This window comes from Plectrocnemia conspersa, unplaced genomic scaffold, assembly GCF_051122295.1.
Source record: "Plectrocnemia conspersa isolate PC_06_02 unplaced genomic scaffold, ASM5112229v1 ptg000009l, whole genome shotgun sequence".
NCBI lineage: Eukaryota > Metazoa > Arthropoda > Insecta > Trichoptera > Polycentropodidae > Plectrocnemia > Plectrocnemia conspersa.
Window position 1 is genome coordinate 2,283,883 of NW_028277173.1, and position 17,753 is coordinate 2,301,635.

The 17,753-nt window shown below is 28.4% G+C and overlaps 1 protein-coding gene across 6 annotated transcripts in view; it reads left to right on the forward strand.

Moving 5' to 3' along the window:
* Positions 1–17,753, forward strand: part of LOC148231529 (inactive dipeptidyl peptidase 10) — a 349,615-nt gene that overhangs the window by 246,785 nt on the left and 85,077 nt on the right. The window contains exon 1 of one of the 6 annotated variants that reach the window (XM_088192820.1): positions 376–812. The exons of the other annotated variants lie outside the window; for them this stretch is intronic. Within the exon in view, the coding sequence (XP_088048946.1) occupies positions 525–812 (288 nt within the window). The 5' untranslated portion in view covers positions 376–524. Of the gene's footprint in view, positions 1–375; positions 813–17,753 lie in introns of those variants that run through there. 6 annotated transcript variants of the gene reach the window in all.

A 17,753-nucleotide genomic window follows, 5' to 3' on the forward strand; every position in this document is an offset into this window, starting at 1 on the left:
TAAATCGTGCGAAAATGTTATAAAGCAGTGCCACTTAAGTGCTGGTCAACAGACAACGAGTAAAGTTCAATAATATAAAATGGTTAGATGTAGTTATATTTTTTTTAAATATTTGTTAGTGTAAGCCACACTTAAAAAAACTATAACTTATTTATACACCTTGTTAAATACAAGTTGCTCGCAAACTATATTATAATAACACAACAGCGATTCTCAAACTTTTATTATAAATATTTGTATAAAACATCACACTCGCAAAATGATGTAATGGTAAATCAGCGTTACCGGCGGCTGTCAAACTTTTCAGATAAATTACCAAAGTCAACAACGGCAAACACACAATACACAGTGGTGTGAGGTGAATGTGGGGTGAAAGTTGCGTTAGTGTGTCTCGCGAGATAACCACTTACATAGGTTAGTTTGAACCTGGATATATAAATATATGTATGTGACGTTTCGACATACGTACGCATGTGACGTTCACGAAATGAACCGCGGAGCGACGGGGGCGTGATCGTCGCAAGATGGCCACGCCGACGGACAACAGCAAGACCACGGCCTCTGTGGAGAGCCTCAAGTTGTCCAGCAAGAACCCTTCGTTGGCCTCGTCGAAGAACGCCTCCACAGAGAGCGTGCTGTCGAAGAAGAACTCTGAATGCACTACCAACACAATCAAAGGCAGCAGGAAGGATCTAGCCGTAGACAAGAAGGAAACGGCGGTGCTCATCAAAGACGAGTCGCAGGCCAGATCTCCTCCTGTGAAGAAGTTGACGGTGGTGGCACCGAATTTAAATCAGGATGTGTGTTTCGAAGTAAGTGAATAATTTAAATCTAACGTCTACATAATGTTTTTTTCTGATAGCCCAAACATATATATTAATCTCCACATGCGTTGTGAAATAGTATAGATACCATGCGCGTACAGTGAGAGCGCGTACGTTCCCTTTCGCTCGCTCGCGTGGTAAGTGACGAGAGTGAGTGAGAAGAAGTGGGCGTGTTGAACGTATGAACGTATGTATTGAACGAGCAAGCGAAAGGGAATGCATTTCACCTTATGCGCCTGATAGATACGGGTTGTTATCGTAGCTTTGTCTGCATCATTAAATCATAGCTAGTCTAGCAACAAAATCTAAAATAATATTGATTTTTTTTTATATTAGAGGCAACCATTGAAAGAGGTTACTAAAAAATATTTAAGTTTTAAATCACCTTAAATATAAATTTAAACGTCATAAATTTTAATCTAAAACGTAATATAAAAAATCTTTTTCAGTATTTTAAAATAAGCAAAACATTTTAAGAAATAAATCTAGTTTACTTTCACTGTAGTTTTAAAACCCAAAAAGTATTGATTAAATGTATACAAATTATTATAAAATAAATCTATCAAAAAAATTAGATAAAATTTTTGGCAATGCTTTAAAAAATCACAGAAATTCTACTATATATTTTTCTTAAAAAATATATTTTTTCAATATTTAAGGCAACCATTAGAAGAGCTTAGTGATTTTTTTAAATTTGAAATCGTCTCAAATATAGGCTCATTGACTTTACAGAGACTTAATTTCATAAATTTAAACATACAAAAATCGTGAAGCTTTTGAAATGTCCAAGACTAGGGATTGCAATTTTAAAACAAAAAAAAAAACAAAAATTTGTAGCATGTTATTGTAAAAATAATAATTATATATACTATATTTGCGTTAACACAGTCAGTTCTAGAGCTATCAATTTCATAATTATTTATAATTAAGATAGAGATGGCAAGTTTGGATTTACGCCCTTACTATTAGCTCTAAAGCACACGATACGGATATACGTTAGATTTACTTATCGCTATGACGATAAATGATAGTGATCCTCTTATCATCAGCTTTGTATAAAGAAGTAATTTTGGTAATTTTGAGGCAATCGGGAAATATTTCTTTTTTCAAATATAATACAATAATTTTACTCAAATTGAAACAATAAGATTGTTTTGACTGTTATGCCATAAGTACCAGGCGCTTAGCTATTTTTCTTATTATTTTTTTATCTTATAACTACATCTAATTTAATTTGGTTAAAACAAATAAATCTATTAAAATCATCTATAAAATCTAAATCTAGAGCCGTATTTGTGATAATGTCTATATCATCAATATTAATCTGTATTTGATCTGATAGAAACGTTCTAATTAAGATGAAATGCTTATTATATTCATTGGAAATTTTTTTATCTGTAGTTAAATCTCCATTAATATTTAAAATAACTTTTTTCTTGTTTTTATTTTCTGGAGTATTTTGGATAATTGTTTAAATATTTTTACATACTTTAAATTAGTTATTAATGCTATCAATAAAAAAAATATTTTAGTAAGCTATTTTTATTTTTCTCCGTAAGCAATTACAGCTGTCTAGAAATTTTTTTTTTTTTGGATTAAGATAATACTATGTTATAGCTTATATTTGTGATGACAAATATTTATATTTTTAATCAAGTTATTTAGATGCTTATCAAACTATGGAACGTTGCCAATATTTTTATTATCTGAACTTTTTGTCAAGATTTTTATATCTACTTTTAATTGTATCGGTTTTAATTTTATTTATACAATTATTAAAGTTTTTATTGACATTTTCTAATAAATCTATATTAGAATATTTTGTAGTTGTCTATAGTTAATTTTAAATATCTCTTTAACCCTTTCGTGCCCGGTGGGAATACGGTTTCCCACTTTTGAAATTGCCCTAAAAAGATCAGTGGGTGGGAATTACGTTTCCCAATTTTATTCACTACTGCCATCTAGAATTATTACTGGGTATTACGATAAAACATTTCCTACTTGATCGATTGAACTTAAAAGTGGCAGTTGAGTTTAAAATAACACGGGTTGTATTATTTCGAGTGTCGTGTGTTAGATAAGTTGAATTTGTAACAAAACTTTAAAATTTTAAGGACAATAAGGATTTTGACGGTCGATTTGAGCTATAAAGATATTTTTTTACTGTGTGATATATACATTAGGGGTTATTTGATCTGTATTTTAAATTAGCCTTTATGATATCTCTAGAAAATCAGTTGATCGGCAAATTTTGCTCGCTGAAACGCCGTGACAGACCATCAAGCTTTTTGGCTAATAATGCCCAAGTACTAGAAAATATACCCCTAGAATCTGTAGGTAAACATATGCCTCTAAAAAGTGAAACTTACAGAAGGTGTAGACTTTGTAGAGTAAAAAAGAAGGCGAAACAAACTAAATGTATTTGTAGAGGTACGATGTACCACTATGTACATATTTCACCATGTTTTGATATTTTTCATAAGAAATGATTTTATTTTTATTTTTACCTTAATAATATTGTTCTTTTACTTAAAAAAAATTAAGTAAATAAATTAATTTCTTAAAAAAAAAAAAACTTTTTTGCTCTACCAAGTATCAGTGGGAAGTATAGATCCCAGTAAATTTTTTATAAGTTCCGTTCGCTTTTTTTTAATATTTTTTTTTCTATATTTCTTAATAAATATTAATGACTAAAAAATGCAAAAAAAAAATTTAAAAAAGAAAAGAAAAATTGAGCACGAAAGGGTATTGGTTCACTATTTTTTGACACTTTTTTCATATTATTTAAACATTCTATAAGTTATATATTATGATCACTTTTATCTTAATATATATTTATACATATATATAATTTTTTTCTCTTAAATTTAAATTTGCCATAATATTATCTATCAATGAGTTGGTATTAGTGCTAATCCTTGTCTATATGATTATACTATAATGATTTGTTTAAAATTATACTTTTTCCGTTTTTATTATTTAAAATATTTTTTAATAAACCTAAAAAATTAGTATGTACATAATTTGGAGCCTTGTAAGCAATGTAAATGTTTAACGGCGATCGATCTATTCCTGTGATTTTGCTTTCGAGGGTAGTGAATAAGTTATTATTATCTTCATTAATATTATTTTAATTAATATTATCTTTTATATAAAAACAAACTCCTCCGCCTCTTTAATACAAAGATAGATCGATAACCTTCTATGTTAAAAAAATATTCTTTAACATCATTGATCCATCTCTGCAATCCCCATAATATATGTGTTTAATTTTCGAATAACATATTGCATATCATGAACTCAGTTATATCATTCAACTTATACTACTCATTATATATTATATAATATAACCACATCAAAATACAAATTTGTTTCTAGACATTTAGAAGCCATACAGGACAGTTTTTATATGTTTTTTAACATATATTATATAATGGACACTCACTTTCTTTCGGCTTATGATAAGTATCCATGTTTTTTTTGTTTATTTACACATTTTTGTGGAGAGTTTATTTGAAGGCAATTGTCAATAGTTCTTCTTTGCAGTTTTTGGCTAAATGTCCATATCCACAGCAATTTGAGCATATTGTCACTTCAATATGGCAAGTACTTCATTATATAAATACTTGTTCAGTTTTGATAAGTATATGTCTGTCAGCTGAATTTATCATTAATATCCTGTGGTTAGCAAAACTAAATTAGCATTCGAATATCCTCGCAATTATTGTTTCTATATATTAAATATTTAAAAAATATAAATATTTTTTTAATGTTTATATCCATTATAAGTAATTATGTTTTGTATTATATATTTTTTTATTTGATTCTAAATTGGTTTTTATTACATTACAATTAAATTACAATTATACCTAATGGTCATGTTTAGTATCTTTAAATTGTTATCTGACCGTTTATTCAAAGGCAAACTGAATGTTTTATTACTAGGTTTATGTTGTAATATATTCTTGAATTTTAATACATGGTCTCAAAAACAAGGTTATTGAATTTTAAATGCTTTTTAGATGGTTGGGACAAAAATCTAAGCTCTATTTCAGTATTGGAAAATATACAAAACGTTACAATAAATAAATCTGATTTAAAACCAAAAAAATGCATCTTTAATGTATACAAATTATTTAATGGAAATTTTTTTTTTAAGTTAATACATAGTACATACTTTAAAAGAAACCACAGAAAATCTTTATTTTTTTTGCTGTCTTTCTTAAAGTAACTTATGTAATATTAAAAAATATTAATTATTGATATTTGGGGCAACCTTTGCAAAAGTTTTACTTTAAATCGTCTCAAATACAAGCTTATTGCTTTTACAAAGACTAAACGTCGCGAGTCTTAACCAAAACATCCAAAATTTGAGAAGCTTTTAAATAATTAAAATAAGAAACACTATTTTTTAGTAAATCAATCTTTACAAAACAAAAGTGATAATATATTTTTTTTTAATATTTGAGGCATTCAGAAAAGAGTTTACAAAGAGTGAGTGAGAGATAAGGGCGTGTGGTTCGCATGGAAAGCACCCCCTTATCTCTCACTCACTCTCGTCACATAACACGCGAGCGACCGAAAGGGAATATATCTCACCGTACGCGTCTGATACTTATACTAGTTTTAAAATAAAATAAAATATTGATTAAATATATACAAATTAGTTAATAGCAACATGTTTTAAAAACAAATTTATCAAAGGAGAGAGAGAGACCCATGCAAGTCCCGCGAGCGATACTTTTAAACCTAGAGGTTATCGAGATATTTCGATCCTTACCAACGTACGTGGTCAGGATATAGCGGAGCCACACAACCGCGATTGTGCAGGTATTTTATTATTAAATGGCAAAGCTAAACAACAACGCTGTTTGTCCTAAATTAATATTCTCTCCCATTTGTTTAAGCTTCGTCTTCCAACCAGTATAACAGTTTTGCCACTAGAACTAACAGACTATTCGCGAGAGACTATTATAATTTTTCGTTATTTAATATACCTGCATTTTTTGTAAATCAGTAAATTATTATATTTGTTCAGTTAAATGTATATGAAAGGCAAACTCTTAAAAATGTATATTGGCTTATCAAGATTTTGTTAATCATAATAAAAGTAATCTTCATTTAAATTCAGACAATAAACTTTCGGACCGGTCTGTGTAAATAGTACACATAACCATAAGTACCTAACGTTTGGCAAATCGATGTCGTTTAAGGCGGTCGTTATCGCAATTGTCGCTTTATGCGAAAAGCGATCGAGTGTGGTTTTCAAAAGAATATGAAGAAAATTCCGTTCACGCCCGTTCGAAACACCGACAATGTAGTTAAAGAATATTTTATTTGATAAGTGAGCCGTTATCGATTCGCGCACGGCGTCGCCTCTGCAATAAAATGTGCTTGAAACAAATAAAAAAGAGTGGCATAGTAGACGCGCATCGACTTTGTTTCAGCCTTGAACTGTGTCCAGTGGTCGATGATGCGCAACCAATCACATTAAGCGTAGGCGGGGCAAGATCAAAGTCAACGTGCGTCAATTATATTGATCAATTTTGATTAAAAGCTTTTAGATACCACTGCCTGACTTGACGCATTGTATTTGATACAAAACTAATCATTACATTGCCCAAATCAAAGTGTTTGCGCATTGTCGTGCCAGAGAATTGAACCTTTTTGATTACCCTGAGCAGGGACCGGGTGTCAAATTTTTAGTATATATTGTAAATTGAATAACAATCATATATAATGATTTTACGAGGATTTAAAAATTGTTGAGGTTGCAATAATAAATTGAGAGGTCACCGTAACGACCACTTGAACAACGAAAAGATAAATTTTACACACTACAAAATCACTATTCCTGTAACGAAAGTTTAGACCTTACATCTTAGATCTTTGTACCATAAAAGACTAGCGTCTAAATGTCGTTGTAAGAGAAAATACATGTAATAAACAAAACATTCGACCATGCGTCAATTACCATTGTTCTTTACCCATCTGGACCGTTTTTCTCTGAAGGCATAAACACATTTTGGCGGTTTATTCAAAAAGCGATGCAATCGCTTCATAGATATCTTCACCTGCATGTTATATAAATTTATTTTTTAAAATTCCAATTACAGCCACAAAAAACATTTGTGAAGAGATAGGTTATTTATTAAATATCAGAAGTTAAAAAAATGTTGTACGAATAATTATGTCATTTTTGGATAAATTGCCTCTTGATAAAATCAAGTAACTTGGCTAGAAGATTTTATCTTATTCCACATATTCTTCGGACCTTGCTCTTTTTTAGTACCATTTATTTTGATTAACGCAACATTTTCTGGGCGATAAAAGTATTTTAAAATGCTGACGATGAGAAATAGGGGCTATCGGAATATTTTGTATCAAAGCCTCCAATCAGGCGCGTACGGTGAGATACTTTCCCTTTCGCTCGTTTGCGTATTAAGTGACAAGAGTGAGTGAGAGATAAGGGCGTGCGGACCGCACGCCCTTATCTCTTAGAGATTATATTTTAGAGATTATATTAATTTAATACTTAAATTAATTTTGAAAAAATGTCTTAAGGATTTTTTGGTACGTTTTTCAATATGAATTACTATTTTATTATTCTAGAATTTCATTTATTATAAAATTATTTTTCGGTGCAAAGTAACATTTTTTAATAAAATTGATTTTTCATATAGAGTCTTAATAAAGTAGTAAAAAAAATGTGAGTCTCTAGATATGAAGAGTAATGATAAATTGTCTACGTTGCCTTATTACTATACGTCGCGTCGCATAGAATGACCCACGAAAGGATTACCTTGTCTTCAGCGAGCAAAATATAAAAAATTCTCTCGAATAAGAAAATGCTTCGTATTTTTAAATAGTTTATTTCTTATGGTGAAAATTTTCGCTATAAATCTAAAAACGCCGCTCCTCTGAAAGGTGAGCGCGTAAATTATTAACAAACTTGAAGGAGGCAAGGAAACGTTAAATTTTGAAGCGTTTTAAAATAGCATCAGATATTTTAATAAGCAGTTCATAAATTTTAATTTGTAATCTTCGTCATCAAGGTAATTGCTTGTGCATTATATAATATAGGCTATTTTGCGAGCTGATTAAGTTTCCCTGAAATTTGCTTATTGTTTATTAAAGGGGATAATTAGGTCGTTATTTATAGCAGTATTGACCTTTATTTGAATCGGGTAATAAATAAGTTATGTAAGTACTTTATATTGTCTGGCAAACCATCAAAAACAAATTTATCTGTCAAGGGTTTGATAAATTAGGGCTGAAATTTAAACAAAAAATATTAATATTATATACAATTTTTTTTTACATAAATATGTTCGTGTTTAGTTTAAGAGCCCAATATGTTTTCACACAAATTGTATATAGGAATGAGAAATGGGTCGTTAACGATAATATGAAGCGGAAGAAACAATAACTTTCTTCTAGCTAAAGTTGTTTTATGACTTATAAACCGAAATGAGTAATAAAAAATATTTTTTGTACATATAGATAGCTTTTATGATATACGAAATCACTCTTTTTTTTAAATTGCAATAAAAAATGTTTGTGGTCTATAATAGTTATAAGTTATTCATTATATATCAAAATATGTAGACCTAAAACTTGAGATTATAAATCTTCATCACTCATACTATTTTACAATATTTTTGTATAGTATTCTTTCACTCTTAAAAAACATATTAAAATGCTCTAAACCAAGCTCTAAAAGTAAATGTTGAATACCTTAACTATTTTTAAATGTATTTAAAGACATCATGCATTGTCTTTTTATATTTATATAAGGACGGAAAAGCGTAGTTCGTAACATCTCAGACTAGTAACCCTTAAGTTGCGGGTTTGAGGACGCTTAGAGGAATGGGAGGAGATCAGCGACCCTCCACTTTCTGAACAATTTCATCGATTATTTGTGATTTTGACACAGAATGGTAATCTCTATCTGTGTCTGTAACAATCTCATTGAAATATTAAAACATTATTAGTTTTTGATTGATGTTGCAACAATGGAATTTTTGCCAAACCCCATTTTTGTGTTTCTGTTATTTTTAAAAGTGTGCCACATTTTATTTGTGCCGTTCACCAAAAATCACGTTTTAAAATTAATTGCCGTGAAAACTTATTAATGTTGCATTATCCTTTATTTATTTTAAACAGGTCGCTAAAACGCCTTTATGTTTGCACGTTTATTAGACTATTAATTTTTATGATCTGATTCAGTTAATTTCAAATACCATCCTCGTTTTTTTTTTTGGTAAAAAATTTTGGCCGTGGAAAAATTCCTCTCGTTTTGTGTTGATTTTGTAGTAAATTATTAGTTCTCTTGCCCGTCGATTAAAATATTTTTAATTATTTCTCCATTAATCTGTAAAATATTGATTTTCTAACATTACTCTATGTAAGACTGAAATATTTTTTTTTCTCTAATTGTTGCGCCAACGATAAATTTTCAATTTCTATAGTGGATTCTAATGATTTAATGGAGTCCTTAAAATTCACCAAGTCATTAAAATATCTGCAAATAATTTATTTCCTCATTTTACATATTTCTGCATTTGAAGAATAACTTAAAAAGTATTTTTTTGCGTGATGAAAGATTCTGGATTTTGGAAATATTTTATTAATGACATCAATATCTGGTTTCTTCGATTTAAAATTTCGAGCTTAGCTCAGAATAATATTTTCCAATTGTTTCAACAAAAATCGACTGTCAATATAAATCGTTAGACGATTGTTAATATCAGTTGTTGCTACTTTATAAAAACAATATAAAAAAACCTCTTTGAATTATCGATAAGGAAAAATAGCATTAAATCGTTTTGCATTTTGCCGATTTTCATGCGCAATTTCTTCTTATCGGAGTGGGTACTTAGATCAGCAGAGCAAAGATAAATCCGCCGGCCGGTAAAGAATAATAGAAAATCGCAAAAAAAAATATTTTTGATCTTCCGAGAAAGTATACATATTTTTAAACATCAGGCACAAACACCTTCGGAAAGATTTATTATTTGAGTGTCTTATTTTGTTTCTTAAGCAAAAATAAGGCGAGTTCGAATGTTAAAAATGTATAAACAATTATTTGTCATTCCCAGACCCTATTAAAACCTTTCAAGAAATATGCACATTAGGCATGACCAACTTATAAAAAGAGAGATGATTATAAGCCTTTTTAAAATATTCGTACAAATTTATTTTTAAATAATAAAAAAATTCTCGAGAAAAGAGAATTCTCGCTTAGATATTTTTCGTGATAAATTCTCGTTTTGAATTTCAAATCCAATTAAAAAAAATACTTTAACAAGTCTCTTTTCATCTTATCGAAATATATAACAGATTTTTTCTATATTTTGCCAATGTAGTTGTAATCAATTCTTTATGGTGAAATCTTAGAAATAAATACTATTTTTTTATGAGTGACAGATGGGAAAGCCCAACTTTTCTTTATCGTCACACTTGGCGTCGCTAACTTTCTCTATTTATTTATTAATCCTTGTTGTTTGCATCGAAAGTTTTGCCCCAAGCTATATTCAAACACGCGAGTAGCATTACCACAGAATAAAAAAAGTTATATTCATAAATAAAAGGATTGCCACGAACTAACCCATTACCGTTCGCATCTATCATCCCCCGTTCCTTTGCCTATTTATTATGACATAAGCCGCAGATGATGGATTTGAGATCTGCTCCAAGAATAATAGATTTTTTTGGTGTTCACTCATTAAGACTCAGACACAGAATGTTATGGTTGAACGTGTAAAATTGTACAATTTTTAATTTTTAATAATTAAAACAATATTTCACATAATTAAAACAGTTTTTAGAATTTAAAAAAAATATTATGCATTTGATAAAAATATCTAAAATATAAAGCAATTGCTTTATGTTTAATAACGTTTGATAAAACATATTATTGCGACTTAATCTTTGAAGAAAAAACAAGTTTAGTAATATTCACTTAACTTTACCAACATATAGCTAACAAAATACATGAGTTGGCGACACTCCGTCACTACATCATGCAGACTGACTCACAGAATTTTAATAATTAATGCGCTAAATTTAGAAATAACTGCTTCAATTATATAAAAACAGGCCGTACTAAAGTATTAATCCCGTCCCTAAAAACTAGAACTACGCTAAAAGCTTAAATATTTTACAAACATTTAATTTAGTTGGTAAGTGCCGTTTTCGCTGAATTTGCATATTTCCACTTTGAGGCCCATCACGTGAAAGTTTCAATTATTTGATTGCGCTAAAACATGGGTATAGCGTATACAAGTTAAACCCATACTCTTAAACCACTAGTGATTACTATAGAACTATATAACTAATCCGGTTAATGTATACAGGGTGTGTGCCGTCAAATTTAATTTTGACTTAATGATACAAATTAAATAAAATTATAATATTATAGAAGGCAATAAATGTTCTTAGCTGATCGTTAAAAACGTGTACAACTTATTGTTGTGGAAATCTGAAGAAGCATTACCAATAAATTTTCGTCTTGTTTATTTTTATTAAAAGCATTTATATAGTTTACTATTATTATTTTAATGAAATAAATTTTGAGTCACGTACAATTGATATAATGAATTAAATTAAATTAAAACTAATTTGTAATAAAAAAATTTACAACAGGCAGGTGAATTTCGTTTTAATCGAAAAATACCTACAATTATATTTTTATTTATATTAATTACGAGCTTGATATGCCATACATTATCAAAGGCTCGAGCAACTTCCAAGAATTTAACACTTGCGATACGATAAATTTACTCTATGCTTTGAGGTTTGGGGAGCTTAAGAAGCAGTTTCTCATATAGAGTAACTTGGTTAATGATACAGCTGAAATATCCGTGAGTGTTACGTATAAATCAAGTTATTTTACTCTTGTTGTACATTGTTATTTATGGATCGCATTAGTAAACCACTATAAAGTCACATTTGTACAACGTATGTAATATGCAAAATACAAAACCAGAAATGGAGAGATAAAGTTTCTGACAACCAGACATGTTAGTCAATACAGCCTGTATTTAAATGAAAAAAAGCTCTGCTCATTTAGTTAGAGTGGATAAATTTGAAAGTGGAAAAGGAAGCAAGTGGGTGCGGATTTAGAGTAAAGTGAGGTCATTTTCACGAGCTGATAGGCACGTCTGGGGTATCGTTTTCATTAGGGGGACTGTTTCCGACGTTGGCCTTCGTTATCTGGCATTGTGTGGTCACGTGGACGAGAGCCGATTCAATCGGTCGGCTTTGTGATCAAAGATTTTACGCTAGAATAAATTTACATAAATCAAGACAAGCTTCAAAATGAGTGACTTGAAAACTTTGAACTTTAATTTTTTCTCGTTATCCTTTTTTTCCCTTTTCTACGTCCTTTTGACTTTTTTTAAAGCGGTAAAATCCTAAATTTTGCTGTTTTAAAATTCATTTATTTATTTTGAACCTTTCGTTTCAATATGACAAGCGTTAACCTAATGCGTTACACCGGGGTTAATAAAACCTACTAATTTTAAATTAGTATTATTAGTTTATAAGCTATGTACAATCTAGCTTAATCACAATTAGGAAAATCTAATCTGTGATAATCGATAGAATTATATATACTAATCACTATTTCGATCTTTCAAACACGATATAAATAAAAGAACCAAAGAATATACATGGAATGTGAACCCAGGTATTAATTCATTAAGTTTCTTAATATCATATTTTTATTTGTTAATACAAATTATCTTTCATTGTAGTCATGTATTTAATACTTTTTTACTTTTTTTCGACTCTAAGAATAACTCTTCATTGTCATAAGATTACAATGAATTTAGTATATAAGCTAATTTTTAACGATTTATTTAAGTCTCTCCTATTTTTTTCTTGTTTAACCAGTGCTTAATATTTATTCTTATCTTCCTGATATCAAGTTGTTTAAAAATAGTTCACGAATACAACGAGCCTTCAAATAGCAGTAATGATTTCGAGCTACTACACAGTCAACTCATGTAGGTTCACGTGTCAAGTTTGTTTTTCAAACAAACTACATAATACTTATCCCTTAATTTACGCGGTTAAATTTTTTTATTTAAAATACTCCAAATCAAATATGTTTGGTTTTATTCGTACAGCTTGACGCTTAAGCTTACCTACACCCGGAACCTCTCTCACTGTCCATACAATATGTTTTGAGTTGCTTTTTGAAACACACACGTGTCGCTCAAAATTTTGCTTGTTTACTTTATAATTTAAAGAAACGTGAAGGTGCGCATTTAAAATTATTTTATTATTATGCCTTAATTAACGCAATATTTTCTGGAACGTATCTACCGCGTATATACAATAAATGTAACTCGTAAATATTCTCAATTTTGCCAAGCGCATTTAAAATTATTTTAGTATGTTATTATTTACTTAGAACTGAGTTATTTTTCTTTTAATGTTTACTGATTTTTTCGTTCCATGGTTATAATAATAATTAAAAATGTCATTAAAAAATCACCAAATAATGCTTAAAGACATTTTCGGCGAAACGTCGTGAACGGCAAAAATTATGTATATTTTATTTAAAAGTATGTGTACAATTTTTTTTATAAATCCTTATACTTTTTCTTAAGGATTTTTTTTAAACACAGCATTATACCGCTTTTTTCAAATTTTTTTTTAATTTTCAATTTATTTATTAGCCGCCATTTTAAAACAAAAAAGCGGTTCAGATTGACTAACGAACTTGATCATGCTATTTATATTAGCAATTTAAAAATTTCACATACAAATGACAAAATAAAAATATTTTATTTCAAATTAATTTCTATTTTAAAACGTTTTCACCTGTTTTTTTTATTAAAATTAAATATCTCCGTTTTGAAAAAAAATATGGATCAAATTGACTAACAAATTTAGCCGAAATATTCACAAAAGATATGTTTAAAATATGTTAATATTATTTAAGCTACGGCAGTTATCGTTTCCCCAAAATTCGATATATTTAGAAAAACAATTTTTTATTTTAAAAATCCGCAATTTTTATAAAAAAAATGGCGTATCAGATTGATTACCAATTGACCGCGATATTTACAAAATGTATTTTTAAACAAATAATTTTATTTTAATTACTATCTTAAAACGATTTTTACGTTATAATTTTTTCTCCAGAATTAAATAACCTCATTTTGCAAAAAAATTATGAATTAAACTGACTAAGAAATTTAGTCGAGATATTTACAAAAAATATTTTTTAAATATGTTAATATTATTTAAATTCTGGCAAAATTCAATATATTTTACATTATACGCCAAAAAAATAGTTACTTTTAGAATTTATGTAATTTTCTATTTTTTTCTCTAGAAAAATATATTTTTTTTAAAAAAGCCGCACTTTTTATAAAAAACAATGACGAATCAGATTGACACAATTGGCCGTGATACTTACAAAATATATTTTTAAAACAAATATCTTAAAACTTGTTAATTTTTTTATGCAGAATTAAAAACTACTGTTTTTAATAAAAATGAATCAGATTGACTAACAAATTTAGCCATGATATTTACAAAAGTTATTTTTGAAACAAGTATACTTAGAAAAGTTATTTTTGAAACAAATATATTATTAAAACTACGACAAATGTCGTGGCATGAAAAACGGAATTGAACTTTCGTCGTTTTAAGTCGAAATCGAGGAGATAATTATGTGTCAAGTTTACATTACAGTGTTTAAAGGTAATGAATAAGTCCACCCGTCTTTTGGCTTGTGTTCTTTAATAACTGATCTAGTAAATTTGTCGTTCTTCGATAAATCGAGGCGAAACCAAACTCTTTATTATTGTTAATATAATTAATATATAATACTCATAACGTAACTTCAAAAGCAGACTCTAGTGCCTTTCTTCGAGTGCTCTTGAAACTGTTAATGGATACCATTTAATATATGTCTCTGTAGATACGCAATATCGTTTTATTTTCGCTGATAAGCAAAATATTTATTTCTATTTATGAAGATCCATTGTATGAGACTCTTTTAGAAAGCTATTTGTGACTAATTTCGTTGCAACAATTACTGGTAGCCCCGACAATTTATATACATATATACCTTGTACAAAATTCTACGTTATTGATTATATTTTCTTTGACTAAAAGTTTGTACGTTTTTTTCTAAATAACTTTTATTTGCGTGCTATTTTAATATATATAAAAAGAGCGATTTATATCGTCAATTATTTTGGGAATTGTTCAAATCATTTAAATTACCCAGAAACGCCTCTCAATTCTGCCTTTCACCATAAACAATATATAAATGTATGTATGTGTACACATATACACTTTCGGGTTGTGTCATTTTATTGTAACGATTTGTCACCTGTTGCTGAAGTATCGCTTCTAGTATATTGCAACACAGTAGTACGAAATTGCGAGAGTTGCAAATCCGATAATCCGCGAAAATGTACGTATATATGTATGTTTGTGTATATAGGAGTATATGTTTGTCCATTACTAGCTTCGCTGCAAAACGGTACATAAACCGGAACAAATTAAACGGAATTTCCGCTATTACCATTGCTAGCGAAATTGCAAGGTTAAATGCCAAAAATCGTGATGACTGGCATCTGCGTGAACTTTATTAAACATAATGATTTAGACCTTGACTCTAATAATACTATTGTATTATTGAATTATAAATATATCGTTATTATATCAACACTTTACATTTGTTTTATTGTTTTAAATAGCATTAAAACAATGGCTTATAAACATAAGACTATGTTTAATGTATATATTACAGTGAATGAAAATTTATTTTCAGTGAAATCATATCAAAATACATTTCCATCGGTTGATATACATTTTTACTAGTAAAAATATAATTTATCTGAGAGGTACTTGTGAAATTATATACTGCTCTAAAATATTATTTGATAGTCGTGAAAAAAATTAAAAAGTGACGTATGTGGTATTTTTAACTGCCAATTATGAACGTTACTTGTTAATTTATGAACGCCACTAGCGAATTTTATTTTAAAAAAAATAGTTGAAGGGCGAAACATCACATGTAAAGCTCATAAACGAATTTACTAAATCTAACTTGACCTAATCAAGCTTTAGAAACTAGCTATAGTTTTTGAACTTTTATTAGGTTAATTCGCAAAGGTTTGGGTAAAGTTTGAATAGCGAGTGGACGTTTTGAAACTGGCAAATTTAGTTTCATATATATTTTCAAGAAGTATATAATTTTACAAGCGCCTATCAGTTAAATTATATATTTGCTAGTAAAAATAAATATCTGCTGGTAAAAACGTATTTGGATATGATTCAACTGAACAGTCTGTAAAATTATATTTATACTAAAAAATATAGCTTTACTGAAAAATTCACATTTATTGTAACATATAAAAATACTGGAGGTCCTCGAATTTTGTATCTAACTACTTCCCAAATTGTGTATGATTTTTAAATGTGCATTTGAAAAGTAAAGCAGTAAAAATATATATTTTACAATATGGCGTATGAATATATTTAATACTACAATATATATCTGAAGTCAAATATATGAATTGATTGGATTATCCCTAATTTTTTTTATTAGGAACTATATACCATACATATGTGTATTTCTCTTTGTGCTAAAATATACACTTTACTTTGTAAATTGTTACTTAAAGTCTGCCAAAATGGCTTCATTCATAATTTTAATTCTAATTAATAGCTAACTATTTTTTTAAATTAAAATATTATAGAGCAAACAAATATTTATTTGACAAAGGTTCTAAGTGATTGACATTGTGCGGAACTTAGCAATATATGCGTTTGTTATAAGAGATTTGTAATTGGTTGTGTAATAATAAATATGTATATATGCGTGTCAGTTTTCAACGTAGTACTGCGTCACGTTATCTCCAAATCATGTCAAAGATCGAAATAAGCTCTTAAAAATTCGAAGGATCTGCTGTATTTGGTCTAACAATCAAAAATGAAAGTAGTTGCTTTCCTCGGTCTTCTAAAGATCGACTCGGTCAATTCGGCGTAGCTCCGCTTGGTGCAATTTTAACTGAACTTTTGTTTATTGAAGTGGTAGTTTTATATGAAGTTTTTAACTAAAATTTCAAAATTAATATTACAGTGTTACAACTTAAATACAATGCGACCGTTCGTCAAATATTATAAAAAAGTTTTTCAGAAACTTTTTAAAAAGTTAAAAATAGCTTAAGCTCTTCTATTTAATTTCTAGATATTTTTTTCTTATTGATTCTTCTGCGTATAGTACAAACCTATAGTTACACAGCTTCAGATTCCCCAATTTAAATTTTATATTTTTTTGTAAATAAGTCCTTATTGAAAAAAATAAATATTATTTTTATCACTTCTTCCACGCATCATGCAAACTTTTTGTCTAAACTTAAATAATTAAAAACTTAAAGATATATTTCTTTAGATTATCTAGTCAATTTTATATTATTTGTAAAAAAGTCCTTATCAAAAAATTACAACATAATCTTTTGGTAATTAATTATTCTATAATACTTAATTTGCTAGCTAAAAGTCTAAGCTTTAATTATTTGAATACTTAGTGATTCTTCAGTCAATTTTATATTATCTGTAAAGAAGGCTCTAATATAAAAAAATGTAACATTATTTTCTGTAAATTGATTATTTTAATTATCATGTAAAATAATTGAGAGACTCAATTTTATATTATTTTAAATAGGACTTTATTTAGAATCCAAAGTAAAATTTAATTTAAATTTATTCTCAATCATCATGTAAATTAGGAGACTGTTTAAATACTTGAAAAACTCAGATACATGGTTTCAGATTTACAAATTATTTAAATACTATTTGTGAATCAGTTTTTACTAAAAAAGTTGTAGCAGAATCATATTTTAATAAATTTTCACTTATAATGCAAACAAAGAGTCTTTCCTTCAAAACTTA